At 49.4% G+C, this 24,121-nt stretch overlaps 1 protein-coding gene across 1 annotated transcript in view; it reads left to right on the top strand.

The window, feature by feature from the left end:
• mdy (diacylglycerol O-acyltransferase) overlaps positions 1-24,121 on the top strand; it is a 113,378-nt gene that overhangs the window by 34,752 nt on the left and 54,505 nt on the right. Inside the window, exons 4-5 of the mRNA XM_031971844.2 lie at positions 6,374-6,426; positions 13,823-13,931. Coding sequence (XP_031827704.1) covers positions 6,374-6,426; positions 13,823-13,931 — 162 coding nt within the window. The remainder of the gene's footprint in view (positions 1-6,373; positions 6,427-13,822; positions 13,932-24,121) is intronic.

Here is a 24,121-nt window from a genome sequence, read left to right as displayed (position 1 = left end):
CAACGAGTACGTTAATAACGAGTCCGTTAAGCTAACCGTCCGGCGCGAAATGCGAATGCAATAGCAATTCGCGGGCAAACCACTTTACACTTCTTTCTCGCGTCGTTGTCTCTCGAAAAAGAGAAGAAACTTCAATCTTATTTTTCCATCAAGACCCAACACCATCAGCGTCACGTCCCGCTAAATATTTAGCGTATCCGCCGGGTCCCGGTAATTAAGTACTCGTTTCATGTCGCGCGTAAATAATCGCGCGCAGTCGGATCAGCGGTCCCACCGAATAATTTTATTTCGTTCGCATGCAAATTCCGGGTGTTTGTCGACAAACGCGATTACTCATTAAAACATATTCATCTGCGCGCGATTCGCGTGTCCGCGGCGTTTTTAAAGCCGCGAGCGTACGCGGGCAGGCGTGGAGGACGCGTTCCGAAAATTCGATTTCGTCGCGGCGGACGGTAACGCGACAACAAAACTGTCGCGCGGGGGAAGAGGACTATCAAATTGCAGGCGTAAACGGTGCTCGCCGATATCCTAACCAATTTCGCGTTACCGTCGCGCCGTGTCGCGTCGCGTCGCGTCGCGTCGCATCGCGTCGCATCGCATCGCATCGCGGCGCGGCGCGGCGGTTAATCGGCTCGGGAGCCGCAGACGTGTTCGACCGGCTCGTGTGAACCCCGCGGAACCAGGGTCCTCCCGGGGGCGGGTTAAAATAAAATCGTGCGCGATCAAAGAAGAGCAGACCGCCCGCGGCTCGACGCTGCGGAACGCGATGCGACCGTTACGCAAATACACCGAAACACTCGTCAGTCGATTTCCTATAGGGACTCGCCGTTCCATTTATTTATTTTATTCGATTTTTTCGCCCAGCCGTTCGTCTATGGCGCGCTCATCAAAGGATACTTTTTCCATTTAATTCATTTTGCCGGGGCGAACGCGGGGCGAACGCGGGGCGAACGCGGGGCGAACGCGGGGCGGCGCGTTCTCCCTTGGACCGTGCACCCCTTTGTCACCCCGCCGCGCTCCACCTCCTTCTTCCGCGCTCTCCACTTTTATTCACTCCGCGGGGCGAAGATGCCTCTTCGTTCGCGCGAAAAAACGAGCGTATTTCCACGGGCGAAAGGGTTCCATTAATATCTATTAGCGAACCGTGGGGTCGGTCGGATTTTCTTCTTTCTTTCCACGGTCTCCTCCGCCGTGCTCGCAGCGTTCGAGGGAGCTCGCGAAGAGGGGCGCCGCTCGGGTCGAGAGGGGTCGCGACCGGCGGAACGCGGGGGATTCAGAGACGCGGCCTGAAATATGAGCAATCATTCGTTTTCATTAAGCCCCGCGGATTGAAATAGCGATACGTCAATGCCATCCGGCCGACCAATACGCTCGGTCGAGTTATCGATACATCCCTGGGGTACGACTGCGAAATCTTCGGGACAGATCTGACGTTTAACCGGAGAGGAAGTGGTCGATTAATTGGTCACGGTGAATGAATTTGGACGGGACCGGCTGCTGAAGGTAACTGGCTTTTAATCGAGGCTGTCCGATAGAGTGTTATTTATACCTATATCCAGTGTCTGACACGAATGGCTCAGTGATTCTCGAACCGTTGAAGAATCAGACGGTTGCTCGTGGATTTCTATCAATGATTCGATGTTGCTTCCACTGAATCGAAGACCGTAACGATGCACGACTACGAGTATATTATTTCTTCATCGTTTTCCAGTAACTTCGTTCCATTACAGTCGAGACTATGACAGAGATATTTGTAAGTTGAATCGCCCCTTCTGAAAAAAGTCTAGAAAAACTACAAGGCTCGAGCCGTTTACAGCGAAAAGGGTCGCGTTATTTACAGAGTGAATCGATGACAGTGTAATGACAGGGTTTTTTCCCTGCGCTCCGTTAATCGCAACGCGTTTGCCTCGTCGATCAAGTCTATTTGTCTTTCGCCGTGCGGGGAGGGCGCACGTGCGTGTAATTCAGCGCGATGAAAGCGCGGCAGTTCGAATCGCGCTCGACGCGGCCCGGAAAAACGCTCGAAAATGAACAAAAAGGAGAGACGAGACCGGTGAAAACGCGTTCGGATTCAAAGGGCCCGGTAATTAGTCGGAGTGAACGCGCGTGGTACACGATGAAACAATCGCGGACCTTTCCGCGCCTTTTCCCCGGCGCGGCGTTCGATTCGCGAACGGTGAATGAACCTCGGCCGAATTTCTTGTTAGCTGAACAGTCTGGTTACGCATCGACGCCGAAAAATTCGTCTGCGGCCAATGGAGCCTTGCTCGGCCGGTGACGTCGAATCACGTTGCGGGAGCAGTGTGTCGACAGCGGAAGAATACGTATTGTGGCCTATTCGACGGGCGAATCTAGCTCGTTGCTGGGCCAGCCCATCGTTTTTGGCCAGTCGGCGCACAGGAGTTTCCGTTTCACAGCCAATTCGGATTTCCCAGGCAACGTAGACGAGCGACACTATTGTAAAAGCATATTATGACTATATAACGGGATCATGACATATTAGCAAATTAACGTATCAGTTGTGAATTGATAATGCAAGCCATTAGTACAGAAGCGATGATCATATTCTATTAGCAAGATTATATCTATAATTTCGACAGCGGTAATATCGTGAAGTTTTACACGTTATATTGTGAACCTCGATAATTCGCTGAAGCGATGTTTAACGTTCGGAATATCGTGTTACTTCGTTAATAATATGCCACGGATACGGATCCATTGAAGATATTCCAATTAACGGACCTTTCTGGAGAGTGTAATTATAGAAGAATCGAGGATTTCTTTTTTCCGGCATCGAATATTTCGCGGATAATATGGAGCGGCGGTTCCGTTCGACCCGTCGACCGCGGCGAAATAAAACGAATAAGTTTATCGGCGGAGAACTATTTCGATCACTATGCAGATGACTAATCGGAAGTTGACGGAAGTTTAACCGGAATATTACTCGTCCCCCTGTCCCTCCGGCCGCCCGACCGGCGCACGGCACCTTCTCGCGTTGCTCCCCGCTCCGGCTGTGTGCTCTTTCAATTTTCAAACGTCACTTCTTTGACGTTTCCTGCTAGTTCTAGCGTGAATTCGATCGCGGATGATATTACGCTGACGTTGGCCCGGTTATAAAACGGGAGGAAAGTTTTCGGGTTCCCCGGCTGTTCGCTGAAAGGCTTCTAATTGTTGCTAATTCGCGCTTAATTGCCTACTTTACATTTTCTGGCGACGCGGGAATTACACCGCGAAGAATGCTCCCACCGGGAAAATTGGCCGAAGTTAATTCGAGGTGCGACGTCACGCCCCTCCCTTTTTTTTGGAAAACTTTCCCGTTCAATGTCTGACATTCCTCGCGCCGGTAGTCTCGAGAATCCGAATCCATCTTCGCGTAACGTCCAGTTTTGTAATAGGAAAAAGGGAAGAATCGCGTTAATGAACACACTCGCCTGCAATTAAAAATATTTGCATTTCTCCCCGAGACTCGAGTAATGCGGTTTTATTGTGACAGCGGTGTAAAGAGGAGCGAAAAGATGAGGCTGTAACAATATATGAAACATAAAAATTCATGCGGTACGAAATTACCAATGAAACTTACAAAGTTACAAAGTCACTATCGAAATGCTTAAGTGTATCATAATTCCAGACAATCGTATATCTAATAAGAAGATCGAGGGATGCACCGAATGTTTTATATCCACCGATCAACTCGGTAGTAGATCTTACGACATAAGCGACGTTAATACCGGCAGCGTAACGAGCGCCTTTATTTTTGAACTTTGCCCTGCCTCCCGGGTCGGTGACCCGTTTCCACGGAGATCTCGCGGTCCCCAATTTCGCGAGTTTGCCTATCGCGCGGTTGCATCTCTTAAACTTATTTAAGTTTCGCCATATTTTATCTGAGAGCGAACGATACTTCGGTGAATACGCGGATAGGAAGGGGCGGGAGGACGGACCGCTCGAAATGAAATCGTACGTCTATACCTGCGCTATCGCAGTGGACGTTCCTCTGCGTCTGGCCCCCGTGTAATCTGCCGAAGTGTCTTAGCCCCGTGGATCCCGAAAACTGTTTAAAGAATGATAAAAAGGAGGAACGCGGAATAAAATCTCTGTTTATAGACGTCTCGGTTCCGATTCATTTCTGCATGGCACCGGGACACTGGTCCCGGCCCGTCGCCGAACGTCGGCTAACTTCATTTCTCTCCGGGGTATTCCTATTTCTGAAAAATGTCGAGCACGTTGATCGATTACTCGGAACATTTGCTCGATACGCGACTCTCTTACCTCCCGACCAGGTAATGCATATTTCTTTCATTATATATGATACGAACTTCTAATGCCACCCGCCGAGAAACGTAAAATTCCTTGATCGCTTTTTAGCCGAACCCAACCGAACCCCGTCGCCCGACGTATTTCTACGTTGGAACTTTCAATGAATTTTTTAGCCACATTTGAGCCATCGGTTCGCGGGGCGATTTCGGTTTTCGAAATGGAACGCCGCCGTATTTCACGGAATACAAGAAATGTTGCTTGTACGATTTTTATTCTACAATTGGCTATCGGGAATCGATAAAAAAAGGTATGCAGCACGTCGTTTCGGTAAACAAAATTTCGTAAGGGATATATATTTCTGTAGGAATGCCGCGGAAGAATTTTACACGGTGAAGTTTGGCGAGGTTTCGCTTGTAATTGAAATGGTACCGCTTTTCAGGCAGATTGGATTTTTCGTGTTCTTATCGGAGGAGAGATAAGTATAAATGAAATTTCGTTCATCCGGCGGCGCGTATTTAATATTCCGCGGTGACGTCCGTCTGACCAAAGGGGATCCGTATCTACTGATATAATACCCACCGCTGCCGGCATCAGTAGTCGCGGCTCATCCGTGGCCAGACAGTCCCGATGGCCGCGTATCTCGCGGAAACTTCTTGGGAAGCTTTTCCGCGCCTATTTTAATCATTCACCTCGCACTGCTATCGCGAACGGTTATTTGAAATTTCTTGCGCATTGTGCGCTGGTCGTATAATGTATTCCATTGAAACGGAGCGCCGTAACGACGCCTCATAAATATTACAACATATTAAATATCCATTAATTACTATGAAGTACGCGGAATTTAAATAAAGTTGATGGGCGTGCAATACATTAATGTTAATAATGCAGTGTCCCCGTGCGCGATGAACTTCGAAAAGAGAAATGAAATTCATGACAACTGCACCTCGTATTATTCGTTAATAAGAATTATTTTCACGGACGGTCATGCTATAAATTAGCGAATTTATTGTTTCATTTGATTCAATTGAGCTTGATTTTTATTTCCAATGATGTCTTATGAATTAGTAATTCATAGAATGTACGGACCATTAAATTAAAGGGCTGCACGCATCAATTTCGCCGGCTCGTTTCGCGAACTCGCGGCGATCGTAAAATTCGAGCGGTGCAGCGTAAACGGGATACATCATTTTATTTTTTCCCCTAAATCGTCGAAGACGCGGCGAGGGCCGTTATCGTTTCCACGAAACCGGTTCGCCCCGCGTTAACTCGCAGGTACACGAGGTCCAATCAAACTTCCGTTTTGTAGCGAGCGCTATTTTGGCTGATTTATCGGCGAGTTGCTTTCGTCGCCGGTACCACGATATCGGTTTTTCCCTCTTCCCTCTTTTTTCTTCTCTGTTATCCCTCTCGACCATTCGGCCGGGGCTCTCGATCACTGGCAGCGTTTATCCTCGCCGTGCAGCTCTCGCTAGAGCACGGCTCTCGCCGTTTCGTTCCCTTTGCCTTCCTTTTCGATTGCCCCTGTTGTGTAAGGACGTGTGCTCGAGTCTTGTCACTTCCTTCCTGCCAGGCACATGGAAAAACCGGCATAAAGATGGATCCAGGTCCGACACAGATCAGAGTTTGATCTAAATTAAGTTTGGATTACATCTGAATTAGATCTAAGTTGGATTCAGATAGGATCAGGATCATCTTCGAGTTAGGTCCGAATTAAGTTTTGACTGTATTCGAATTTCAACTGGACCCAAATTAGATCAAAGTCGGATCTAAATTGAACTCGAGCGTTATCTAAACTAGATCCTAATTAAGTCTAGATTAGATACATATCGGGTTCAGGTTACATCCTGATGAAGTTGGCTATATTCTGACTGTGTACAGATTGAAATCTAGATAAACGCGGCGTAGACCTAGGTTAAATCCTAGGTATCCGTGTTCGAGGTTCAGGTTAGGTCCAGGTGACTGACCCTGTACAACCTCGACATTTCGAAAAAAGGAAAAAAAGAACGCACGTCGCAGTTGTGCAGGGACACAATGGCGAGTGCGTATCGTTGAAAATTCGACACAACCGTACGGTGCAGCATCATCGAATTATTTGTTTCGGACTTTTTTTCTGTTCCAGATTCCACAGTGCCCGTGAGCCTTTGTCTGCTGATCGAAAAGGGACTGTCGGTGGTGAGTAATCCTTTCAATAACGGCTTCGGCGTTCCGATATCACTTTCAAACGGGATGTTATTAGTGCGTCGCGACGCGGCGCGACGCGACGGCGGAACGTTGACGGATATTAAAAAACTTCCTTGCGTCGGGCTCGTTATGTTTGAACGTATACAATTTTTTTCCTCCTGTTCTCGTCGGCCGGCCGGCCGGCCGCGCGAACACGGGCAAAAGTAAATCAAGGAAACAGACCGCTGGAAAAAGGGACTTCCCGCGTACTGGCTGGAAGCGTTAAGTAAAAACCGTACGAAGGCGGAAAATATATTTTACGCTCTTTTCCCGTCGAGTTATTTTGTTGTTGTTGTTGCCGTTCTCGTCATCGTTGTGTTGTTCCTTGCAAGAAGGGTAAACTAAACTAATAATAATATCCCGAGCACATGGCGTCTCGTCGCGTCGCGGCATGGCGGAAAACTTTGCCACGACCGCGGGCAAAAATGGTAAACGAGGAGGGCAGAGGGTGCGCGAGGGGTGGGCGCTCGGTCGGATTCGCGCGAGTAGCGCTGCCCCCGAATCGGAAGCGACTTTTACAGCGTGTATCGTTCAACTGTCGATTCCACGTCACCACTCGAGCCCGATCTAACGAGAAACGTTCGTGCGTCCGTTCTTCTTTATTTCCCCAGAAAAAACAGTGGAGCGTTGCTCGAACGATTCCGATAGGAACGGACGAGCGATAATTGTCGCGATGGAATTCCCGTGCAGAAATTCAATATCCGACTTCCCGAAACGTTCACCGGAGAACCGTAACAACGCGAAAATGAAGCGGCGGGTAGAATCGGAACGCGTGCCGGTCACGTTTTTCAAATTACGTTTCCCCCTATCGTTTCTGAGCACCATTATTTCAACCGGAAGCGGAGTTAGCGGAATCATCGTCTAGTTATTAATTTTGGATTATTATAGCTGTACGATTTTAAATACAAAATCCGCGTAGAACGGGTTGGAATCGAAACGATGCTCGTTAGATGCGTCGGTTCGGTTTGAAATGAACTCTTCGAAACGGAATGGCATACGGCGAGGAAGAAAATGAACGAACATAATGTAATGAAATCAATTATTCCAATGATGATAACAATTATACGGGTACAATTAATAAGTTTGCTAATGAAATTCGTTCGACGTATCGTTAATATACGTATTTCGCGTGGGTACACATATTATGACACGGTAAAACGGAGGAATCGTTTATTAAACAAACATGGCGACGGGGAATTATTGATAGATCAAATTAAACGGGAACTCGAGCTCGTTCGTCCATCTCCGCGAACAAATTGGAACTGTGTAATATTTTCCGATTATTAGAATCACAAGAATTACTTCTTTATTCACGAGCAACTGGGACAAGGCAAATATTTTAAAACCTTGCACCTCGAATCTTGAATAATCCACGTTAAATCTAGGTAATTCTTAAAACCGTAGCAAAATAGTTTAACCGATCTACACACAAGTCGTTAAATACTATTTCAAAAATGTTCTACGTACCATATTACACCGGCGCATAACGTAGATCAATTTAAAGAATATCGAAATCTGATAATGAACGCGCATTTATGAATCCGCGTAATTAGTCGATTCGGGTCACGTAAGCCGATCGACGGGATATTCCTCTACGGCGGAAGAGAGGTCGTGCGGCGCGGCGTATCGTCCGCGGACATTATCTGACCCGATAATGGCGAGTTTAGCGTCGAATCTAGCGTTCTTCCCTTATCGCGGCCCCATAAAGATGGTCTAGCCGGCCGATGAAACGCGCTGCGCTCCGGGTTTGATGATCGGCGTAGCGTGACGATCGCGTCGCAAAGCCCCGGCTCGTTTCTACGTCGACGCGAATTAGCGATGCTCTGGCTAACGTCTATATACGTTATATCGTCTATTCCCCCCGGCGGTGACGCAAATACACGTCTGCCGTGCGGTATCGTGTCAGCGTAAACATTGCCCGCGCGCTGACTCCGTACCGCGGGGACCCGGCGGCCGTGTATCGATCATTCTCCACAGAGATCGGCGTCTCTGTGTGACTTAACCGTCCCCGCGATCCCATGGAAAATAGACCGGCGGAACTTTTTCAGCGATTGTTAAGCCTTCAGGTAAATTCCGGCCCGCATATATTTGCCTTTGATTTCCCCGAGAATTTTCCTCGCTGCTGTTCTTCATTCATTCCGGCCGCTTGTCAATCAAATTCCCTTCCCATCCGTTGCATGACCGAATTTTACTATTCGTCGGTTTTATTAACCCCCTGCGCATAAATCACGAGAGGACGTTCTGTCTTCTGTTTTTTCGAGATAAAACGAAGTTTTCCACGTGTAAACTAGTTCTTCGCTACTTTTAGTGATCTCTTTCAATCTAAAGCGAAGGGCAGACCGATTTCAATCCGCAGTTCGGTTGAATAGACTGGCATGTATGATTTTTCGGGAAAAACGCGTGCACAAGGGCTACCAAATTAATTTTACTCTTCATTTCCCGTACAATTTCGCGGGCGCAATGGTTTTCCCCGATTGCGTCGTACAATTAGCCGCAGGATGTTTTGTATGGGTCAAGGAAAATGTTGCCGGGCATCGGTAAAGTCACGAACCCTTGTAACTCACGGTTCACCGAGTTTATCGCCGGCTATCTGTTTCCTGAATCTTGAAAGCCGGTTTTTAATTTAACAACGTGCTCCCGGGACTGTGTTACAGGTGAAAAGGTGCGGGACAGGCTGGTAAATATCCTGTGTAAAGTGTCTCCGCGTCGAATTTGCGTTTTATACGGATCGCAGGGCCGGAGGGGGCTTCGGTTTAATTAAATTTCCCCGTATAAAATCGACGGGACGTATGCGCGGGCTTGCTGGCGATATATTTTAACGTGTAATTAGTATGTCGCTGCAGAGTCACCGGTCGAAATTACATTCTTCTGGCAGCCAATTTGCCTGGCCCTCTGCAAACAGGCCAGACCGCGGCCTGGTGAACTTGATAATTACCATAGCCTGATTAATCGGTGACTCTGTCCCTCTTCCTCTCTCTTTCCCTCTGCCCCTCCCCTCCCCCCCTAATCGAGTAATAACTCGGCTAATGACGATCGCGCCAATAACAACGTTGTATGAATAATCCTCGCGCGCGGGAATAATCATCGGTGTATGAATAATACATCGTAAATTAATCCTGAAAACTAACACGACTCCGAGACCTTCACGGCGGCCGGACATACATCCCGTATCAATTTCCACGGGTTCACTCTAACGCGATGAAATATGAGATAGCGGCGTCAATGCACATCGGAGTTGCCGCGGGAACAGAGCCCGGTGGAAGGAGGGAACGATACGGGGATAAAAAATATCAGGGGGGGCGGCAGGGGTAAACGAAAAAGAGATCGAAGCGTCCTATTAATTAAAATGCAAATGGCCGGATTTTATTAACGGCGAGAGTGGCGGCGGACGCGTCGTAAGTAATGTCACGGTTTTACGGTCGAGTATTAGCCCGGCTTTTACCCTTCGCTGATTACTCCGATAGATCCATTTGTCTCGATTAACATGTCCTGTTAATTCCATCAGCCGGAATTCCATTCCCTGCCGGCGCCTTTTCGCGGCGTGCACGCGCTCGCCGCGATCAAAGCGACCCGGCAAGGTATTATTATGCTTTCCTCGTGTGCCGGGTTCTCGGCTCGAGGGGCCGAAAACTGCGCGCCGCTGATCCGGCTCGAAGCACCGCAAGCTGCGTCGCGCAGTCGCGAGGACGCTGGCTCGGGCTTGACGAATTAATCTTGGGAAATTTGCTAATTAAATAGACCAAGTGGCTACGCGCGGCACTGTAATCGATGAGGCTGGCTTCAACGAAGATTGGGACGTTCGCGGATTGTTCGGAGGCACGGGTTTGCGAGGTACTTACCAAATGAACCTGTATGCGATTGTTTGGTGCGTCGGATGTGAAACTTGTTTGCTAACTTGGCCAACTGACTTCGCACTGTGGAGCGAATGACTGTGGACTTTCGATAGTGTTCGCGATTAGCTGACAGTTTGCGAACAAATTGCACGCGATTGTCGGCAAGAGAGTTTCCTCGGGAGAATTGATTCTCGAATGTTTGAAGAACGAGAGTCGATTGACTGTTCGACGAAGGTTTATCTGTTTCCTAAAAAATTCGGTGATTCTATCTGAGGATTCGCTATCGTGTTTAGCTCATGCTATTTCCAAACGAATGCGTCAAGTAGAATAGATATTTTTTTCGAAAAGAAACTTGGAATTTTGACGTAACAGCTGGTTTCGACGCTTCTCGTTCCACCGCCGTGAAGACGAGACCTGTAACAATGGTTCCGCGTGGAGCGTGCGTGCGCGAGCTAGCTGGATAGCTTGAATGTTTCAGTTGTGCAATTTGCCGGACTTCGCTTGAAATTCATGGTATTCTTTTGTCCCGCGTAATTGGGTCAAGCGCTTCGTAAATATTTGCTCCGGTGTACCGGCCGTCGTCGGTTTAGTTGCGGACTGGACGAACGTCCTTTCAGCCCCCGTCACGCTGACACACGGTGCACGTCGATCGTTTCACCGGGACTCGTGGAATTCGAAAGATCCACAATCCAAGGGCCGTGATCAGACAAGCTCTCATGTGACGTCGATTACGGCTTAATGAAATGTGAATAACGGCCTCGAAGTCCAGCTGCGATGATTGGTCCGCGTATTCGGTATCGTCCCTCGCCAATTTGCTATTTTGTCCATCGATGGAATAGATGGTTCTACCGAGAGACGATCCGGAATATTAGAACTGAGAAATTCGAGAATCAAACGTTTCCAGTTTCCTTCTCCATGGCGTTGAGTTTCAAGCATTCCAAAAATTCCGAGCGTTTCATTTCAATTTAGTATTCAGATTATTCCAATTGGAATTGAAACGATTCGTATTCTTTATTAACTCTTTGCACTCGAGAGGTGACTCTCAGTCACCGTTTGATTTGATATAACAAAGTTGAAATATTTATATAAAACAGCTTTGTTTCTTAATTGACGTACGTTTGTTCATTAGTTCGTTTCAAATAGTATCGTCCATGTCTCATCGGAAAGCGTCGAATGTTTCCAGTGAAAAGCTTCCGAGTGCAAAGGGTTAACGTTTGATTTCGCAGTGCACAGTTCCGCTAAAGGTGCCTCTGTCTTCGAGTATTCGAAATTAATCGGAGATTCCGGTGCATCCAATATCCTCTTATATGTATATAAATAACAACTCACGGATCAACACAAATGGTAACAATCAGATAATGTAACTGCGCGTTTGCTACAACACGACTTCGGGATTAATGGAACCGGTCACACGAGCGGCGTCCGTTGAATTGTACGACGTTGTACGTCAGTAACGAGCTGTGCACGCTACAATGGACTCAGTGTAGTTTCAGCGAACGTTGTTGCAGCTTATGGACTAATATGAATTCAGTCGCAGAGAGTGCACTTTAACTATGAACGTATATTAGCTATGGACATGTTTACACGCCCATCGGATGATCCTCCGTGAGTAGTGTCGACATGTGTACACGGATTCCGAATTAAATGCTGAGTGCTACTTTTATACATTATACGCAACGACCATACTAACGCCTTTCTTTACGAGTTTTTTCACGTCTACGCTGTGAAACCTCACACTATCCTTCTACCACGGTTACCAGGACAACATTCTTGCAGATGCACACGCGTTATCAAGACTAAACATTGATATTAATAAAACAACATTACATCGGATCCTACGAGCAGCGATAATATTGACGTTCAGTAAATTTGGGTAGATATCCCGAGTGCGAGGCGAAGAGTCGAAGATCGTTCCATGATTTCAACAACGGTTATACGTATACATCAACCTATAGAATCCTGAAATTATCGAACTCTATCAATACCTCCTTATCTAAAAAATCATAAACAAGCGACAAACATCGAGTAGCCAAGAAAACATCGGGAGATAAATCCTTTTCGCCTATTCTCGCACTCTCCGAATCAAAAGCTAATATTCACCGAGCGACAGTTCGCATCCGCGTTTCAATTTAATTAGAAAGAAAGCGGCTCTGTAGAAATTCTCGGCGAAAAGCCCGATGCGCAACAGCTGGGAGTCCTGTTCCCTTTTTCATGGGGAAAGGACAAGGTGATTGTGAAACCGCGTCCATCAGAAGCTCGACTCCGTCGCCGGTTGACATACACGGGAGCGCGGCGGCAGGCTTTGCTCGAACCTCGACGCGGAATTTTCAGCGTCCTCGTCCGCTTTGAGAATTTTGTGGCCGCGTAAATACTAAATGTGTAATGAACAGCATCCCCCACTTTCTCCGCGTCCCCGCCCTTTCATCCGCTGCCTTTTTTCCACTGTTCAACATTCCGACCGCGGACAAACATTGAACAAAGCGAATGCTAAGACCGCCGCGGCGGAAAATTTAACACGGCGCGCTGCCGCGGCGCGACGCGACGCGACGCGACGCGACGCGCCGTGCCGTGCCCCGGCATATTTTATATCAAATGAAAATGTTTCATGGGAGCTTTGCTTTCTCGTCGTATCGCGAGGAATCGCGCCGAGGCACGCGGAGGTTTATTAAACCCCGCTGAACGCAGTGTTTAAATAATTAACATTCACCCGGCGCGCGTATTTATAATTTTATCGAATACCGGCCGCCGGATGCGCCGTATCTCCGCGCGTCCGGATCGTCCGACCGCTCGGCGACGATAACATTGGATACGGGCTGTGCGGAAGAGTCTAGTTTACTGTATAAACGGAATTAGGTGGCACAAGTTTCTCCTGCACTTTGTTTTTCGATCGTATAACGCAACGGTGATCAAAATAGAGTCGAAATAATTAAAAATAAAGGCACCATTACAGATTCGTCGCCTCCGAGTTCGCCGTCGGAAAATGCTGACATTAGCGATAATTAAATTCCTCTAGTACATTTCCGAAATTTCGAATGAATTAGCGCGTTGCCTATACGCAAACCCAAAGTTTGCAGCCGCATCGAGCAAAACACGATTGACTGACGCACTCGTGAGCGACTTGCTTCATAAATTACCTGTTAATTCGGCCGCGGTTCGCGCACGATATTTAAACAACCGATCCGCCCACGCCTCGGCAAGAACCGTCCCGTGTTGCATTGAATTTTGCAACGGACGCGGCCGGCTATGTATATCGAGCCTCCGCCATGGATAATAAACGAGTTTCGGGTAGTTCCGCGGACTGGATTTCAACCTTCGTATTTTGAGAAGCTCCGGCGGGGTTCTAAAATCGCGCTCCCTCTTCCGCTCCCTTTCGAATCGCGAGACGAGGGAGAGGAACGACGATTTTGCCCCGTTCCACCGTCGACCCTCCTCTCTCGCGCGCGCGGTGATATTCCCCGCGGTCTCCGCGAGGCAACTTCCGCTCGTAACTTGTACCTCTCTATTTTGTGCCGCAGGATATCATAGCTCACGGTCCAGGAATGGTGTTCCACGTCGTAAACCTCGTCGTGATGGTACTGATGCCGATGGTGGTCATCCACGTGAAGGATTCCGGATTCAGCCTGAGTAAGCGCCATTTTACGTATCATTTCATCCGCCGCGATACAGACCGGCGTCTGCCGGCCGCCCCGCGCGCCTCCGATGAAATATAGGAACGGCAAACAATGGCCGGGTAATGTCTTTCGTATGGTGCACCGACGTCGCTCGAGCTTTCATACGCGGTCCGTTCGACGCGACCGGTCGTCGCGAAGATTAGTTGTTATGGGACGTCTTTCGGAAACGGATATCGGTGGCTTTCGTTGTCGACGCTGGGGGATGAGAAAGTTATTTCGTTGAATATCGCGGAAAGAACGTAAGTATGACGAAATAGCGAATATTTAGATGGTTTCGGGGATCTTGGCGCGGGATATTTCAACGTTCAACGTGGAAGTTGCTATTGCGTGCTCGAAGAACGAGGTTACAGTTAAATTACAGGAAAAAACGAAGGGATTGGAACGAGGTTTCCATTCCGAAACGATCTTGCAATATTTGTTAGTTTCCGAAACAGCAACGCGACCGACGTACATCGTCCGGGGGTCGAACGTTGAATCATCGCGATATCGCGCCGACATTGAATCTCACGGATCGCCGTGCGTGTTGCATTTAAATAGAATTTTTTATACGAAGCCGCGCACCGGTCGCGGCTTGGCAACGCGGATTAAAGCGGCGGCCGCGCGACGTCAGCGGCCGCAGAAACGGCCGGGTCTAAATCACCCGAAAATTGATAATTTTCGCTAATGAGTGTAAATCGGCGGTATCTCGTTAATCAGCGCATATTGGCGATTCGGAGCGGCGCGCAAATAGCACGGCAAACAGCGCGCGCGAACCGATTCAGCGCGGCGCGGCGGGTTAATTAAAAAATTGAAAAAGCTAGCGTTAGCCCGGCTTTAATGGCATTCCTTGCCACAGAGAATTAAATAAACGGCTTCTCGTGCCGGGCCCCTGATAATTAAACAGCTCGGCGGTCACCGGCTTCGCCGGAGGAGACGGTTGATGCTCGAAATTCGCGGAACGAAATAGACTCTCATTAGTCTTTATACGGGGGAGTAGCTTTTCGAAATGTTTTCCTAATTTTCGTTGATCCGCCGCGCAATCTTATTACCCGGTCGGATTCAATTAAGGATTATTTTCTCATCTCTGTGTACCGTATCTTCATACACGTATCTCTTATCGGTGTGCTCATTTGGACCCCGGACGCGGACCGTTTGACGCAACACGCGCGGAACGTATAAACCGAGGGCCGGTTAGACGGTCGCCCGGCTGAAAAATAGAATTGAATTCATCGGAATTAGATTCCGAAATTCCACGTCTGATATACCGTTCGGTGTGCGAGGTGTACACAATGCGCCGTGTTTTCGTTTCATTGGGTAAATACGTGCACTCCACCTGTAGCTGCAGCGACCCAAACAACCAATTAAACCGGGCGAGAACGGAAAAAAAACTTTCTCGCGGATCTAGTTCATCGCGAGCGGCCCCGCGGATCCCAATTAAGAGTGATTTCATTGGAGCGTCTTTCGAGAACGGCGAGGAGAGCCGGGAACGATCGGAGAAAAGCAATTAAAGAGTGAGCACATCCGAGAATCCCGAGGACGGCGTCTCGCTAATTAAAGGATTTCGAATGAAAACATCTTCGGCGTGTCCTACTGTTTCTCTTTCTCAAATCCTACCTCCTCTCTGTTTTACTTCCGAGCAGGAGACAAATGTGAAAATAACCGACTGATCCGTTTCGCCTGGAGCAACCCTATAAATTCTTGTATCAACGTTTCCCTCGCAAGTTACAACTCGTTCGCATTGTTCCGTTCGAAGGGGAAACAAATGAGAAAGCAATCAGCTGATCCGTTTCGCGTGGAACGAACTGTACGCTCTCTTCCCCGCGTTTCTCTTTCCTTTCATCTATCGCGTTCGATATCACTGAAGTTCCGAGATACGTCAACCGAGAGCCGGGTTTCTCGAGTTACACGGAGATTCGTACGGCAACTAGTCCGTGTATCCGGCCGCGTGTACGCCTCTTAAAAGTTCTGAAGTCTCTCGCGCGAGTATGCCTGCAGCCTAAAAGTAGTACGTGAAGTGGCTGCACCGCGAGTGCAAAGGCTCGCCCTCCTTTTCCTCTTTTCTTCGGTTTTTCCTCGTTCTTTCTTCGCGCCCCCCCCCCTCTCTCTCTGTCTCGTTCTCTGTCCCCCCGTATTTTCCGTTTCCGTCGCCTCTATTCCGAGCGAGATCCTCGACGGTACAACACGAGGAACGACTCACGTGTTCCGCGAGACTGTGCACTCGAAAGCGTAGCCACTCGCCCCGACACCGAGGTCTCGACGTTTTTGCGCGAGCTCGAGCCACGTAAGTCACGCTGCGTCGAAAGTCACCCCCACGAGATTACTATGCAAGCATTCGGAACACTGCTGCCATTTCTAATTATTCGTAAGAATTGGATCGAGTGCGGTGTGCACTCTCGTAACGTATGGGCTCTCTTGAATATTTATAAACCGTTTTAATCCATCTTGTGATTTAGATTTCTAATCTCTCTTGCTCAGAGTTAGAATGCAATATGCACTTTCGCGGCGTACGCGTTCCTACGATATTTACAAAGTGCTCTGATATATTTTCAGAGGTCATGCCAGCAAAATATCGCTTCCTTTGAAAGAAAAGAATTGCGTAGTTAGATTCGCAGCCACTTAGGAATACTCCATGCCGTCTCTGATTATTACTCGTAGGTCTAGAGCGTCGGTGGCCTCCTAATTATCGACGAGCGGTTTTATTGGCGCTCCCTTTGAGACCCGCGGAATTAAATACTCCGATTCCTGCCATTCGCAGCCGCGACTCCCTCGGCGGCGCGGCCTTTCAAGGCGGTGTAAATTTAATGAAACCGGCCGTCCATTTGTCAAGATTCGTTCGGAATTACATAAAGCGACGAGCGATTTTTCCTCGCCACTCGCCGCCGTAATTGTTGCCAATTTGCAGGACACCGTGGGTCGGCGAGCGAAGAATCATTTCGTTAACTCTCGCCGGATGAAATGATCCGGAGGAACGGGACTTGATTCGCTCTCCACCTCGGTTCTCTTTTAATCCTTGAATTTCTTAGTCTGATTAACATGACGGAGCGACGAAGCGTTTATCCGCTATAGTGGATCAGTGTTATTAATATGCAAATTTACTCTATTCTACTGTTCTCCCGAACACGTCTTTCTATTTATTCTCATCGAACCGCCCGTCATTACCCGATGAAACCCGCTGCGCCCCACTCGTTTCATTCACCGTAAACTACCCGAGTTCCGCGTATAATTCGAAATTTGTTGTTCAGCCGGCGACAAAAGCGGCGAGCGATTCAAAAGAGCGAGTAATAGAGGATCGAATTTTTCCGCGACAGAGGTGGACGCGTCGCTTTCAATAACCCGACCGTGAAGCACGCGAAACATTGACGGGAGGCCGGATTGAACAGTTGGCTACAGCGAGGCGCGAACGCGTCGACGTTCGCCGAGCGACGGATTCCACAGCGTGCGGGCCTCGGAACTCCACACCCGGTAGAAACGTTGACATCGGGAGCCATCGACGTGCCTCGCGCTCCTGTACTTTCGCTGCGCGGCGGTCGCTGTCCCCCCGTATCGTCGCGTTCCTCTCGCCCGGGGCCGCCGTCTTTGTTTCTTTCGGGCTCCCAGCGGCATTCGCGTAGCCGGCAGCCACAAATGCAATAAAAGGCGTCGAGTGTTTACTCGCGCCCGTTAAGTGGCACTCGGTATCATATTGTCGCGGGACAAGCGTTCTCGTTTTCGGCGCGCGCAGCCCGCGAACGGTTCGATGGAATTTTCATGATTCCTTGTTGAATCGCGGAACAATGCGATTCGAGGCCGCCGCAGAGGGGGAAAAAAAAACATATCGGAAAATCCATCTCGCGGGGGAAAGGTGGCCGCGCGCGTTGATATACGCGGCCGGCGCGTGCTGGTGAGCGCGTCCGCGTAGAGAAATAAAACGGTCGATACGCGATTTCATCGGGATTAATTAGGGTGACGAGTTGCGCGGCCGTGCACCGCGCGAACACGCTCGCCGACGTTTTGAATGTTTCATTATCGGCCGCGGCAAAAACGATCTTCGCGCTGATAATCGCGTTTGTACGCCGTGTATATCGGGTCCCCGTGTTTTTAATGCAACAGCGGAGGCAGACGGGGAGGCGGAACGCGATTTAATTGTGATGAATTGTCGCCGGGATATTGGGCCGCCGCGGGAGCGGCTGAATGTTAACGAATTCTGATGCCGGCTGATGTCCTCTCGCCGAGAAATCAATGATTCCATAACAAGATAAACAGTATATTATGGAATATTGCGTGTTTATTGTTTTAAATTCCGGCGCGGTTTCGCGGTGTTTGCTCGTTGTTACCGGCGCCGCCGAATATTTATTGGATCGAGCTGTAATGGCGCGGTTTTTTCCGTTGCGCGGTGCTTGTTGGCCAATGCACAGGTGGTTTTATATTTAGGAGTACGAAATTAACGTTTCGTCGTTCGACGAAGACTCGACGTAAATACGACGGCGTTACGTTCGATCAGGTTTTGAATATTTATACTAATTCGATGTCGTTCGATCGTTAGCTCCAAAGATAGGGCATGAGTCGTACTTCGAACCACCGTGAATAAATCATACGTTTCGACGTATGAAATGTCACGGTTTGAACTTCGGAGCGTCTACGCCTGACTATGGAATTCGCTGTTATATTTTCGTACTAAGACGGTGCAATTTCTTTAATGCATTTTCTCGATACTATAGTGCAGTATCCATCTCGCGTACCCCTTTCAAAGGCTGAATACAAAGTTTTTCTTCGCGCAGTCCGCATCGCTGTTATTAAAGCTTCTATTCAATCTAACAGCTAACCACAGCGTCCATTATTCCGCGGTACGCATTATTCGGCCCCGTCAAGATCCCGTTAAAAAGAATGAACGGAATAAATGCACGCTAATGACGATTTTCAATTGACCCAAATGCCTCCATTAGCAACAACATTTTTCCCGTCTGTTCCTCAACCCTTTTTAACAGGCCCGATAATTCTTCCGCGTTGATTAAAACGAAACGCTCGCGGTATCCTCGCCGGTAGAACGAGATCAGCGCGCAGGAAGTTTCATGAAAATTGGCGTGCGGGGTCTGGAACGGTAGTCGCGTTAGCTCTACCGGAAACCGCGACATTACGTTCCCGCCCGGCCCAATAAAATAATAGAAACAACCGAGATATACCGGTTCGCCTAGGCAGCGGTGCCGCGCTCCTTCCATTTCTTCATTCCCGCTCTACAAATTTACAAGGTTTTCCCTCTTGTTGTTTGCATAGATTAATCCGCTCGCCGCGCTGCGCCGCGCCGCGCCGCGCCGCGCCGCGCCGAGCCGGTCCCAGCCGCTTCCCGCGAGATTGTTTTCCAGAGAGAGCGGAAGGGCACCGCCGGCTTCCTCCTCTCAATTTCCCTATCGCAACGTTCACGGAGCGCGCCTAGCTTATTCATACCCAATATCCATTCCCGGGTACATTCCTCAAACATATGAAAACTACAGTGCCGCGTGGCAGCGACGCAGGATAGGAACTCGCCGGGTAACAAGGAGTAGGAGACCCTGCGCGCTTTATTCGCGGCACGATCCTGAAATATGTCGCTGGTAGGGTTGGATACTTGGTCGAGAGGCTGCCGAGGGGTCCAAGGGAGCGGCAGTGACAGCGGCAGCTGCTTTTCCCGTTGTCTTCGCTTCTAAGAGTGCAAGCGTTAACGTGACCCCACATAGGAGGGGGGCGATGATTCAATTTTCCAGGCAGACGCGCCAGGCAACGATACACGCTGACACGCTTGACTCGGGAAAGTGGCTGCTTCCGGCACGCTTGGATCTCGTTCTTTCCGTCGTAGTTATCATTGGAAATGCTCTGAAGGAGACACGATTCTACAGAGACGATTCGTTGGATGATTTCAGACTTTATTGGAAGCTAACACTGACTAATCGGGATATGTTAAAACTTGAATAGAATTGCCGTAGACCTCAGGGAAATTGTTGCATTTCTGCGTTTGATCCTAATGACTATTCTGATGAGTTTCTCTCGCGTGTTCCTTATTCGCCACACTCGCCGTTCTTCCGTAGGAATACCGAAATGCATTTTTTCCCGGGGAATAATTGTTCAAGCCATAAATGACGGTTCAACGATAAATCAAGCGGCGCTCGTTGAGCGGACGCATCGATTTTCCATTGAACCGGTGTGTATTAATAATTCAGATTCAATGAAAGAACGTCGGGGACACACGGATCCGACAATCGACGCGCAACAATCTAACCCATTTCCATGTGGCAGCGACGGGATTTCGCGGACGAGCGACGGGTGGGAAGGGCGGTCGTTACAACTTTATGTCGGCGACGGTCCTGGCATATCGAGGCGGGTTGCGTGCGAAGTGCATACTTCGGGGGGAATTTATGGGTCGGGGGCGAAATTGAAAGGGCGTAGGTGGAGAATTATTAGAACGCTGGCCGTACACATCGTTCGAGTGGCGCTCGTTCGCCGCGGTGACAGCGGCGGGCCGCGCCGCGGCAAGAATTCGCAAACAACCCGGCACCGTGTAATTTCAAGTGGCGCGATTGTTGCCGGGGGCCGACGAGTTACCGCGACGCGTCGGATAATTACGCGACGGTCCGTAATGTTGATCCCGCGGAGGAAACGCGGGAACAGGTGTGGAAGCTTTGACGCGGCGGGAAACAGCGAGAAAGAAGGGCGCGAGGGAAAAGTGCTCAACGATTCGTCGAATAGACGCCGGCAATGATAACCGGACAATGCTGGCGGCAAACTGAAACGAGGATCTCTTAAAAGACTATGGGGATTGTTATTTCTGGCGTGATTACCATTGCTGTTCCCCACGCAGTGGAAATAATTTCAATGGAAATGAGGGAATTTTTACACCGTTACCATTACGGACTCACTTGCCTCGCGGCGAACGGCTCTCCCCTTTCGCCGTAGTTTTGTAAGTCAGTTTCCGAAGCGGACCACGCGAAGGTATTGCGAATCCGTTCAGTGGCGTTTCAATTATCGTTTTATTTCATATGTTATATAATAGCTTGAATGATCTGTATTGTATTCGCCTACCTTACACGCGAGTTTCGAGTTTAGCCTCAATAACGAAGCTTCGCGAAGCGACTACCATTATGTCGCACGCCCTAATCGAATGAATTACGATGTCAGCGAATGACAAGAATAATTTTCTTCGGGTCTTCTCAAGCTTACATCGTTGTGGTTACGTGGTTATTAAGAATCGTCGGAAGTATGTCAGGTAGCGGCGGAAATGTAGCCGGGATCGAGGAGAATTGGAATTAAAAATGCATGACGCGATGAACTGCGCGGATTGCGGAACGCGATGAAATTTAAATGAATCCCGCGATTTTTGAGATTCAACGAGATTTCCCTCGGTGGGGGGAGAGCTATTTTACGGGGCCGTGTAAGCGTCAATAACCCGTGGCCGTGACACCCGGTTCCGGATAGGAGGCCGCGTCCTAAACGGTTCTCCACGCCCCTTCCGCTCCCCGTCCACGGCGAGGTTCACGGATAGGTGTTCTCGTTTGCTCAACTGGATCCAAGTGGATTACGGCATGATAACGAAGTAGTTATTCCGGGTGTTCCAACCTCTCGAGGGAGCAGCGGAAGCAGGGTCTCGGCGAATTAGTCGGCTGCGGGCCATGATTTGTTATTCAAAATTCACGGAAAGGCGGCCGTCTGGACGCACATCCGGCTTCGTTCGAACGTAATTTCCGGTTGGTTCGGGAACCAGCCACTGTAACACTACTAACGGGTCTGAAACTTTCCCGTAACGTCGACGGAACGTTCACGGTTCTAGAGCTTGCCCGTACTCCAGTAAAAATTGAGACAATAGTAACGGCTAATCGAATCCGTAAGAAACACACTTGACAAATGGAATACTCGGTCATGCAGCGAGGAAAAGTCTCTCACTGGTTCATCGTTGACATCCATAATCCTAGGGCTTGCACCTACTCGCAAGGAAATTAGGAGCACCGATAGAACGGGAAAGCTGATCAACCGGATCGTTGGATAGCCACGAAGTAGCTACAATAGCACGGAAAGTAAAGTCTGGACTCTCGAAACATTGGTTAACCAGTTTCGCGAGCCTCGGCGAGTTTTTACGGCACTTGTTATTCCCGTAGAATTATGCAAAGCCCATGGGCCTCCCGCTATTTACAGACAAATCCTTCCCTCGTCCACGTGGACGTACAAACACACTGATTGCCTTTTACGTTTCCGAGACGCGCTTAAGCCTCCCCCGCCGACCGAGCGGCCGCCACTCGTACCGGATCCTAAATCTGATCTGCCACTCCTTTGTTCCGACCTGCCCTATTCGTTCCCGCCTAAACCAACAGTGCCGTCGGCTCTCGCTCTCTGAAACCCCCGTCCCGGGGCTCTGTAGACACAGCCACCGGTGTCTGGACGTGTGATTTGTAATTCCTGAAGGGACTCATCCCCGTCGCGGGGGCGTCGGTCGAACGACTCGCGCTGCATAATTTGTAATTCCAAAGAATACCAGGAATACGAAGTGGCCGATAGGATCTGCGCCGGGTCCCGGGGGCGAGAAAGAACGCTGACTGGAACTAGAAGAAACGATCGGCGGACTTAAAGGTGCCGGCCGGGAATGGGAAGCCGGCTGGCGAACGAACCGAACGAGGCGAGGGGCTGGGGGTTCGATGAATTCAACCCCTCACACCGTCGAACCGGCGGAGCTTATAAGAGGGGTACGCAGCCAATTTCGTTGACTCGAAACGAGCACGGGGCTCGACGTACCGTGAAACGGTGCCGGAAGAGACGCGGATCGTCGAACCAACGCGACGCTCATCGGGATCGGTTGTCTGGCGGCATTAATAATCAAACCTCTGCGCGAACTTTCGAAATCTCCATACATCTCCGTGAAAGTAATTTCAAAGTGACATCTTTCCTCTTCAAATGATCGCAGCGAGGAGTAAAACTCTCGTTACGTTAGACGCAACGATAAACAACGCTAATAATAACGCTCTCCGTCACCGATAAATCCGAGCGTTTCCGATAAGCGTCAGCTTCCTCGATGTTATTCGCGAGCACGCCCCGCGCTCGTTTTATTTTCCTCGTAAAGCCATCGGAATCGCGGAGGACTGGAACGCCGGATGTGCGTACACCGTCGGAATCGTTTCCGCGGGGCTGTAACGGCGATTCCGGGGGCGCAAGAATTCCATGCATAGCGCAGGAGGGATCCACGGGGCTGAAGGGAAAACGACTGGAGCCTCGCCAGACGCCGTTAGGCTAACTAGCTCGTGGCAGCCGAATGCACAAAGGAGGGCCCCCCTTTTCATCCCCCAGCCCGCCCCCACGGCCCGGCTGCCGTTTACACCGGATAATCCGCGCGAAATTAGGATGGTAAATTGGTTTCCGCGCGAGTAATGAGAACGAAGTCACGGGCGGTGAGCATCGCTGGTGGGACGTCGCGGTTAACATGTCGGAAGCGGCTGACTTGGTACCGGATGCCCCGGCTTTGTGGATACGAGGGGGCTGGAGAGTTTGCACGGGAAGATGTAACAACGATACGCCGCCGCGCCGCGCCGCGCCGCGATGCCGGAGGACAACGAGCACACCGGTCCCGCTGAAATATTAACGTACTCTTGTCCCGCGATGACGGTCTGCCGCTTTGTCGTTCGCCTCCAGTTGCCGCTGTTTCGGAACAGCCGTTTACTTCGCCGGCGAAAAATTTTAAGCTCGGATCCGACCGTTTTGCGGGCATACGGCGCGGACCTCTTGGGATCGACGAAGCTCGCGTGCCCTCGTCTGATGTATTCGGTTGCCGGGAATTGGGGATGGAGCTCTCTTGTACGAGATTTTGCTTGATGCGTTGTTTTAAAAGATTGTGAATTTCCTGTAGTTTATTCGAGTAATTTTTGGCTTAGTTTTGAGGATCATTTATAGTGAGTGTCTTCGAACATGGTTCATATAATTTGAGAGGTTTTTTAATAGATAGTTTCGTGTTTTATGGCAGTTCATGTTTGTGTGCTGAAATTGTAGCGGCGCGTGACGGTCGAGGTAAAGTTTAACCTGAGATTTTTGCATTCTGCGAAGTTCGAGTTCCTGAAGTTCAATTTTTGCGCTAATGAGAACTCGGGATAATGTTTGCGTTCCCGCATTTCGCGCTTTATAAAGCACAAAGTAACGGTCGTGTGCATAAGTTCCTGCGTTCCATAAAAGTCAAGATAA

Source organism: Nomia melanderi, chromosome 1 (assembly GCF_051020985.1).
Source record: "Nomia melanderi isolate GNS246 chromosome 1, iyNomMela1, whole genome shotgun sequence".
Lineage (NCBI taxonomy): Eukaryota > Metazoa > Arthropoda > Insecta > Hymenoptera > Halictidae > Nomia > Nomia melanderi.
This window is presented reverse-complemented; position numbering and strand designations above follow the sequence as displayed.